The sequence below is a fragment of the Petromyzon marinus genome, chromosome 5, assembly GCF_048934315.1.
Source record: "Petromyzon marinus isolate PM22_M1 ecotype Great Lakes invasive population chromosome 5, UKy_Petmar_22M1.pri1.0, whole genome shotgun sequence".
NCBI classification, from domain to species: domain Eukaryota; kingdom Metazoa; phylum Chordata; class Hyperoartia; order Petromyzontiformes; family Petromyzontidae; genus Petromyzon; species Petromyzon marinus.
In genome coordinates, this window is record NC_133671.1 from 6,335,080 (window position 1) to 6,344,629 (window position 9,550).

Genomic DNA, 9,550 nt, shown 5'->3' on the forward strand with positions numbered 1-9,550 from the left:
AGATTGAATACCTACCCTCGGGGCTACTCCAGAAACAACGAAAAGCCACTACGGGTGGCCACGTGGAATGTTCGAACGCTCACTGCAGAGGAGAGGCTGCCACTCCTCTGTCGGGAGCTGGACCGGTACCGCCTGGATCTATGCGGCATTCAGGAGGTCCGGTGGACCGGCTCTAGCTCCTGCCACCATGAGGGGTGGACAGTCCTCTACTCGGGGCAGCAGACTGCCAAACAACAGGGTGTGGGTCTTCTTTTGAACAAAAGAATGAAGGGGGCGTGGGAGCGTGGCGGTGAGGTGTGGGAAGCTGTAAGCCCCAGGCTACTTTGGGCTCGCCTTCCCATCAACCGGAGGCGAGGAATGGTGGTCGTGGTTACTTATGCCCCCACCGAAGATGAACATCCGTGGAGGGATGCAGGCAAAGCCGATGAGTCAGATGCCTTCTATGACCTCCTGTCACAGGTGCTGGCTAAAGTGGCCCCTCGGGATAGAGTCATCATGTTGGGTGACTTCAATGCCCGAGTTGGTCATGATGCTGGCACCTGGTCTGGAGTGATTGGAGGGCATGGGCCAGATCAGCTCAATAACAATGGTAGGAGGCTGCTAGATTTTTGTGCAGCCCATGGGCTTGTAATTACCAACACGCTGTTCCGGCATCGGCGCATCCACACAACATCATGGATGCATGCCGGGTCCAAGCAAGAACATCTGCTGGACTACATAGTGACGGACCAGCGAATGCGAGCCCATGTCCTTGACACCAGGACCTACCGTGGAGCTGATCTGCCCTCTGACCATCGACTAGTCATCTGTAAGATGCGCCTGCCATTCTTCCACTCCGGTGGTGGGTGTACACCCAGGACCCCATTCCAACCTAAAGTGGCCTGGTCTCAGTTATCTGATGAAAGTTGCAAGCGAGAATTTCATCATCGCTTGCGGCTGGGATTGGCATCGTCCCCGACTCCTCCTGATGTCGAGGGTAAATGGGCGAGGTTTAGGACTGTGACTCATGCAGCTGCAATGGCTGCTTTGGGTACGCGGTCCAGACCTCCCCAGACACCCTGGCTGACAGAGGAGTTGTTCAGGATGGTTGAGAAAAAGCGACAGGCCCACTGTCATCGGCTACAGAATCCCACGTCAGAGAATGAGGAGGCTTACCGCAGCCTTCGCTCGGAGGTTCGGAGAGCCGTGAGGCGCTGCAAGGATGGGTGGTGGTCGCGGGTTGCTGAGGAGATGGAGTCTGCCTCAGTGGCCCGTGATCACAAATCTCTATTTAACTCCATCAAAAAAGTAACCTGCAGCGCCACACCTATTACCATCATTAGGGGAAAAAACGGTGATCCAATTTCCGACCCCCAGGAACAGGTTCGCAGATTTGCTGAGCATTTCTGTGAGGTCCTGGGGGAGGGAAAATCCCTCAGCCAGGAAAACATCTTGGCACAAAGTGAGGATGACCCTGCTGAGGCTGCGGTGCCTCAAATATTGGATGAAGTCACCCCCTGTGAGTGGCTGGCTGAGGTTCAATCTGCTGAGGAAGTATTGAAGGCGATCCGGAGTCTGAGACCAGGAAAGGCAGCGGGCAGAGATGATTTCCCAAGCGAAATGCTGAGGGAGGGTGGCGTTTGTGCACAGACTGCCCTATATGACATCATAACAACAGTCTGGACCACTGGACGGGTTCCGCAGGATTGGAAGGATGCCCTGGTGGTCCCCCTTTTTAAGAAGGGGGACCGCACAGACTGTAACAACTACAGGGGCATCTCACTCCTCAGTGTGCCAGGAAAGGTCCTGGCAAGGATTATTCAGCATCGCCTTGCCAGGCACGCTGAGGAGAGGCTTGCGGAGCCCCAATGCGGTTTCAGGAAAGGGCGGTCCTGCACAGATGCCATATTTTCTGTCCGTCTGCTACAGCAGAGGTGTAGGGAATTCCAACAAGACCTACATCTCTGCTTTATTGACCTGGTCAAGGCCTATGATACCATCAGTAGGCCTGGGCTCTGGGTCGTTCTTCGTGCTTTTGGAGTACCTGACCCTCTGCTCACGATCATTAAGGACCTTCATGATGGTGAGCGGGCCCGGGTAAAACTACGTGGCCGGGAGTCAGAGCCATTCCCTGTACACCTTGGGGTGCGACAGGGATGTCCTCTGGCTCCCACATTATTTAACATCTATTTTGACCACGTAGTTCGTGAAGCCTTCAATAGCTGTACCGGGGGAATCTCCATATGGTACAGATATAATGGGAGGCTAATCGATGCCCGGGTGCGGTCAAGGGATGGCTCCCTATTGCTCAACCACGTTATGTATGCTCATGATTTGGTAATAGCTGCTCAGTCAGAGGAGGAGTTGGAGACGCTGCTGCTGAGACTGGAGCGTGCCACTAAGAGGTGGGGCCTTACCATCAGCCCCACCAAAACTAAGCACCTGCCTGGGTATTTTGTACCATCGGACACTCCACCCCCACAACTCCCAATCGGTGATGGGGCAGTTGTGGAGAGAGTGGAGAGTTTCCCATACCTGGGCAGTGTGCTTATGACTGGCTCCAGTTTAACAGCAGAGGTCTCACTCCGAATCAGTCGAGCGGCAATATCTTTTCATCGGTTGCGTAACGCTGTGTGGAAGCTACCTGGTCTGTCGCTCCGCACTAAGCTTCAGGTCTTCTCGGCCACGGTCATTCCCTCCCTTCTCTACGCCTGCGAAACGTGGACCCCCCTGGTGGAACATCTTCGCCGGTTAGAAACATTTAGGCTGGCCTGCCTACGATCCATCCTGGGTTTAACCAGACTGGATTGTGTGAGGAGCTCACAAATCCTTGAAAGATCTGGGCAGGGTCCCATCGGTGAGCTCCTCCGGCAGGCAAGGCTGCGATGGCTGGGTCATGTAGCCCGCATGCCCAGCCACCGCATGCCGAAACAGCTTTTGTTTGGCCGGATTGAGGGGGCTAAGCGGGCGCGGCACGGGCTAGAGAAGAGATGGAGTGATGTGGTACAGGAGGACGTGGAGCTGAGTGGACTTGCCGATGACTGGTACCAGCGGTGTCAAGAACGGCCTCTGTGGAGGAGGCTCGTGAAGGATGCTACTGGGCAGTTGGAGGCAGTCGCCCTCCAACAACAACGGAGGGCGGAGGAGCGACGCTCACAACAACGAGTGGAACGCCGGGTGGCTAAAGCACAGCAGGTTGGCACAGTAGGGGGCACAGGTGGTGCATCAGCCAGTCATCTCAGTCAGTCGACCCGTGGCACCTGGGTCTGCCCAGTGACCTCCTGCCAGCGGGCGTTCGACACTTCACGTGGCCTCACGGTGCACATAGCCTGGCACAAGCGTCGTGGTGACGTCACCGCCAATTAGTGGCGAATGGCGGTTGTTGTTGTAACACTGGAGCACTGTGTGTAACACTGGAGCACTGTGTGTGTGTGTGTAACACTGGAGCACTGTGTGTGTGTAACACTGGAGCACTGTGTGTGTGTGTAACACTGGAGCACTGTGTGTGTGTAACACTGGAGCACTGTGTGTGTGTAACACTGGAGCACTGTGTGTGTGTGTAACACTGGAGCACTGTGTGTGTGTGTAACACTGGAGCACTGTGTGTGTGTAACACTGGAGCACTGTGTGTGTGTGTAACACTGGAGCACTGTGTGTGTGTGTAACACTGGAGCACTGTGTGCGTGTGTAACACTGGAGCACTGTGTGTGTGTAACACTGGAGCACTGTGTGCGTGTGTAACACTGGAGCACTGTGTGTGTGTAACACTGGAGCACTGTGTGTGTGTAACACTGGAGCACTGTGTGTGTGTGTAACACTGGAGCACTGTGTGTGTGTGTAACACTGGAGCACTGTGTGTGTGTGTAACACTGGAGCACTGTGTGTGTGTGTGTGTAACACTGGAGCACTGTGTGTGTAACACTGGAGCACTGTGTGTGTGTAACACTGGAGCACTGTGTGTGTGTGTAACACTGGAGCACTGTGTGTGTGTGTAACACTGGAGCACTGTGTGTGTGTGTGTGTAACACTGGAGCACTGTGTGTGTGTGTGTGTAACACTGGAGCACTGTGTGTGTAACACTGGAGCACTGTGTGTGTGTGTAACACTGCAGCACTGTGTGTGTAACACTGGAGCACTGTGTGTGTGTAACACTGGAGCACTGTTTGTGTGTGTAACACTGGAGGACTGTGTGTGTGTGTAACACTGGAGCACTGTGTGTGTGTGTAACACTGGAGCACTGTGTGTGTGTGTAACACTGGAGCACTGTGTGTGTGTGTTTAACACTGGAGCACTGTGTGTGTGTAACACTGGGGAGCGGCGGTGCAGTGGTTAGCGCACTCCGGTACGAATCCCCCGACCCGGATATCTGAACCGGTCCTCATCCTTCCCTAGGTCAACTCAGCCTTAAATCGGCACTGGGGAGGTAAAAAACGGCGGAAATGTTGTTGTCCACTCGCCCTCTCGGGTGCCACGCCGGTCTCAATAGCTGCTCGCAAACAGCGCTTGCCCCGAGCAGTCTGTTGAGGCTGCACGGGGTCGAGTCTCTGTCTTGACGCGAGAGCGGCGTGTGCACGTGCGTCCGTCTAGCACTGGAGCGCCTGGGTCTGGCGGGCAGCATGGGCGAGCTGCGCGCGTGTCACGCCGAGTTCCGTGCGCTGGCGCTGTCTCGCCGCCGCCGCGCCACCCGTTGCCTCGAGGCGCTTGGCGTGCCGGAGCCGGAGCTGCTGCGCCAGCAGCAGGCGCTCATTGAGCAGGCGAGGCGCGAGCTGTTACCCCCCACACCCCCTCCCCCCCGGACCCTTTCCCCCGCAACGCGCGTGCAGTCCCATCACCGTCGTTTACGCTCGAGTATTTAGCACGTTGTGCCGAGTGGCACTCGGTCGCGTGCACAATGCGCGTGATGCTACTGTGCGAGGAGGTACACTAATAAAGCAAACGAGAAGCAACCTCCTCTGTTTTATTAGCAGCGTCATGGCGCTCACGTTGGCGTGAATGCGGTCGTGTTAGCATGGAGCTGCATGTGCAACACGAGTGTGTGTGCTAACCCTTTCCCGTTCCGAGGCGACTGCAGGTTGCAGGCTGGGATGTCTCGTTCACTGGTAAATCTCGGAACGCGTAAGCGGTTGGTTTTATTTGGAGAGGCGGCGTAGCGCCGTTGTTTTTCAAGACATTGTAGTCACCGTAGAGAACTGTAGCGACACGACCGCACTCTACAATCGCTGGCGCCAAACTGTGCCACACGCCCTCCCGCATGGCCTTGTGGAAGCTTCGATACCGATAAAAGTTCTTTCATCTTCGTTTTTCTTCTGGTTACGTACATGATGACGTACTTGTACGCCATCGGAATGGGCAAGCGGCTGACGCCGTTATCACAGCACCAGGAGCACAGAACTCTCCTTTAGCCGCAAACGCTCATGTTTCAGAATGTTGTGATCAAAACAGCAAACGTTAACGGTGTAAAGGAGTACACGGCAAAGTGGAACCGTGCTCTTTATGAAGCCAACCCACACCACGACGCTTCGAGCAAGCAGAATCGCAAAGGCACATTTAGTCCTCGGACCTAAGAGTTCTCAACCCATTCCTCTCTCCTGACCAATGCCACTTGAATCTCCCCAAGGGGTTTTGTTTTAGCGGACCCCAGTTTTACCAATTTAATTTCCCCAGGGTTTTGTACTCTTCACCTTCCCTGGCAAATCAAAAGGTGAGCGGCCTCGCACTACGCAAATCGGGCAAACGCTCGTTGCAAGCTCGTGTAAACCTGGCGCTTCGCAAGCCCCTGTCCGTGACAGCGGGCGATGGGGAAAATGCTCCGCATTCAAATGATCAGTCGTTAACCTGTCGTGGGCTGGAGTGTTCTCATTATTAACCAATTGGGTAAGGTTTGTGTGAGCGATTTATATGGAGCTCATATTTGTCTACTCAAAATTCGCCGTATGCAGTTTGAATTTACTCATATGCGGCTATGCGGTCTGACGTGGTACAACATTGTCTGGACTGAATGTGCTACCCAGCAGGCTATGCGGTCAGACGTGGTACAACATTGTGTGGACTGAATGTGCTACCCAGCAGGCTATGCGGTCTGACGTGGTACAACATTGTGTGGACTGAATGTGCTACCCAGCAGGCTGTGCGGTTGGACGTGGTACAACATTGTGTGGACTGAATGTGCTACCCAGCAGGCTGTGCGGTTGGACGTGGTACAACATTGTGTGGACTGAATGTGCTACCCAGCAGGCTATGCGGTTGGATGTGGGACAACATTGTGTGCTCTATGTACTGTGTGTACCATATTCTACTACTCTGCACGCAGCGGTCATCGTGCGGTTTCGCTTTGTGCGCCGTTTTATTGGAAGGCATTTACCGGATGAAGCGAGGGAAGCCTGCACTCGGGTACTGGGCGATTCTGGCTGGGTGGCGTTGCGTCTTGGCACCCTATTCACAATTAGAACGGCATGAGTTTAAATCTCAGCTGAGGGTAAATTCAGCCAATCATCCCTCTGGGAGTTAATACATTCAGTGATTCTTCGTGTTTTTTCGTGAGAATTCAAGGTGGTTGTTATCCAGCGGGCTGGTCCATACCGTATACCTGGTAAACATGGAACATTAGGCTGACGTTTGGCGATCGTTTGTCCAACAGTTCCAACCACATGCCAATGTTTGCCCAACGTTAATATTTACTGGGTGAATGACATTTTCCCTGCCAGCTCAGGACTGCCAATGAGTTGGATGAGCTGTGTACAGACGTGTTTTGAAGGTTTTTTTTTTAAATAATCCTTGGAACATTGATTTATAATCCCTGGAACATTGATGCAACAAGTGCATTGACCTTCAAGTTGACCATGCATAATGATAATTGTTTGAGCAAGGTCAGTTAATCCAATGCAGGCCATGGACTTGTGCGTGCCTGAGTGTGCTCATGCCATGGACTCGTGTGTATGTTGAACTTCTTTCGCACCGTACATAGCCAACCGTGCTAATTGGAGGTGCAGGGAACTTGTGTGTGTGTGTGGGGAGCGATAGTGTAGCGGTTAGCGCGCTGCGCTATGAACCTGGCGACCCGGGTTCGATTCCCGCTCACGGCCAACACCAGTTACCATTATCTGAACCGGTCCCGGGCCTCCCCTAGGTCGACTCAGCCTCAAATGAGTACCTGGTGCGGTGTGTAAACATCGCCACTGGGGAGACAAAGGCGGCCGGGCGTGGTGTTGGCCACCCACCCCCTCGTGTGCCGTGCCGGCCTTCATAGGTGCTCGCTAACAGCACTTGCCCCTACAGTCTGTTAAGGCTAAATGGGGGATCTTTATCTTTGTGTGCACGCAAACCATGGACACGTGCGTGCCTGCGTGTGTGCAAGCTACGGACTCCTGCCTGTCTGCGTGTGTGAGTGTCTTTGTGTGTTTGCGTGCGTGTTCGTGCGTGTGTTTGCGTGTCTGAGTGTCTGAGTGTCTGCGTGTGTGTGTGTCTTTGTCTCTGTGTCTCTGTGTGTGCGTGTTCGTATGTGTGTTTGCGTGTGTGCCAGTGTCTTTGTTGTGTGTCTATCTGTGTGTGTGTGTGCACGCAGGTCCGGCAAGAGCAGACAGAGGTGGCTCAGCGCGACTGGCTGCAGATCCAGCGCGCCGCCGAGCAGGCCCAGCGCAGCTCCACCGCAGACAGCCCCGGCGAGTCCTCGGGGACCGAATACGTCATCGACGAGGACGACGATGATGACATCACAGACGACTAGACTGCGATGCCATCATTGTGCGCGAGGGAACTGGGCGGAAGACGCGCAGCGGCTGCGTGATGCCGAGTCGTTTTTGTTAATTTGGTTAGTGATAGCTTTCGAAAGTCTGACCAGGACGTGACGGTCCGCACGGTGGTGGTTTTCTCGTGCAGCGAAGCTCGACGCGATCGTTTGCAAATTACCCGTAGGGAATTTAACCGTCGGATAATTGCAAAGCAGCCCATCGGTGTGAGGCAAGTGTGTGACGTTCACTCAATACACGCAAGTGTCTCTCGTGAAGCAAGACTCGGCGAAACAATAGCGTGCAGTCGAGCAAGTACAGACGACACGGGTGCCTAGATATTGAGCACCGGTAGGATGGTCTAAACATGACAAACAGTAAAAGCTTAACACTCATTCGTGACGATCGATGAAATCGCACGTAGGGGGAGGGTAAATTGTCACATGCTTACCGTTTACTAGGTGATTAGTCACGAACCGTTCGCTGAACAAGCACTAAGAGACTGGCGCACGCATGCCTGTAGACACATGGGGGTGTGTACGTATGTATGTAAAAAAGTAATAAATGAAAACCCACAAATTAACAGAAATCTATGGGGTAAAAAAACCCCCACGTGTTTCTTGTGCAGGCATCTCGCTTGAGTGACCCGATGGAGTGGTGCCACCCCAAATGCGTTGGCTTCCCTCTGCATTACATCTAAGTGACGTGCAAGTCAACGTTTGTGAAATATCCACAAAGGCCAAGTTGAGATTCCAATGGCAGTCCCCCGTTCAGTGAGTTTCCCCTCTCTCCGATACATCAATCGGAGCGTTCACGCAGCTTCTGGCAGCGGTCCTGGAAGTTTTCAGCAGGAGCGTTCCTACTGCATTGTTGCCTTTACTTTCACGCCTTCTGTCTTCACCGTCGCTTGTTCGGGGAGAGCGTGTTGCTCAATGCGTCTTCTGCCTAGGCCGCTTGTGTAAATTCAAGCCGAGAACGGTCGTGGGGCGTGCGTTTTTAGTCCGGCAGTGCGGAGGCAGCGACGGTTGGTGGATCGCGCGTGTTGAGAAACTCTGTGACGTTCGTTACGTTCAAGATGAGACTTAAAAACAAGACTATTGTTGAGCAGGGTCCTATGTTGGGATGTTTGGCCAATTCCATGCAAGGCCGTTTGGCAGGAAACCAGAGCACTTGGAGAATGTGCATGCATGCGCGTTGAGAACACTCGGAGCTCAACCCAAATTGACTCCTCGATACATTGCCGTGTTTCCATCACTAAACTACTGCAGGTGTTCCAGCAAAAGAGACGGGGGAAAGTTTTGCATTCAAAGGCAAACATTTGTCATTAAAATGTTAGTGTTGGACAAGCGCTATTATCAAGCACATGCTGACACTGTCATTTACGTTTTTGAACGAGCGGAATGATGAAGCCGACCAGTAGCTCGGGCTTGCTACCATTTCCTATTGAATCGGAACATTGCTAGGACCTTTTTGCTTGATAAATTGTCTGCTTTGAATGTCCACACACAGGCAACAAGAACAACTGCCATTTGCTACGAAGTGGCGGTGACGTCACCACAGCACCTGTGCCAGCCTATATGCACTTTAAGGCTACGTGAAGTGTCAAACGCCTGCTGGCAGGTCATGGAGAGATCCAGGTGCCATGAGTTGACTGGCCGATGCACAATCTTTGCCCCCTACAATGCCAAATTGCTGTGTTTTAGCCGCCTGGCGCTCCACTCATTGTTGTGAGCGTCACTCCTCTGCCCTCCTTTGTTGCCGGAGGGCGGTTGCCTCCAACTGCCCCGTAGCATCCTTCACGATTCTCCTCCACAGAGGCCAATCTTAACACTGCTGGTACCAGTTAT

At 53.5% G+C, this 9,550-nt stretch overlaps 1 protein-coding gene across 1 annotated transcript; it reads left to right on the top strand.

Annotated features, from left to right (window-relative positions):
- Nucleotides 1-4,028: 4,028 nt before the first annotated feature.
- LOC142913969 (protein Dr1-like) lies at nucleotides 4,029-9,065 on the top strand. Its single transcript, XM_076061093.1, has 2 exons — nucleotides 4,029-4,733; nucleotides 7,541-9,065. The coding sequence occupies exons 1-2, from the start codon at nucleotides 4,596-4,598 to the stop codon at nucleotides 7,700-7,702; spliced, it is 300 nt and encodes a 99-aa protein (XP_075917208.1). The 5' UTR covers nucleotides 4,029-4,595; the 3' UTR covers nucleotides 7,703-9,065.
- The last annotated feature ends 485 nt before the right edge of the window (nucleotides 9,066-9,550 follow it).

Excerpts from the sequence above, each read along its gene's own strand:
- LOC142913969 (XM_076061093.1), top strand. The coding sequence starts at position 4,596 with ATGGGCGAGCTGCGCGCGTGTCACGCCGAGTTCCGTGCGCTGGCGCTG. Across the intron at positions 4,734-7,540 it reads AGCAGGCGCTCATTGAGCAG|GTCCGGCAAGAGCAGACAGA; the intron begins GCGAGGCGCGAG and ends GTGTGCACGCAG.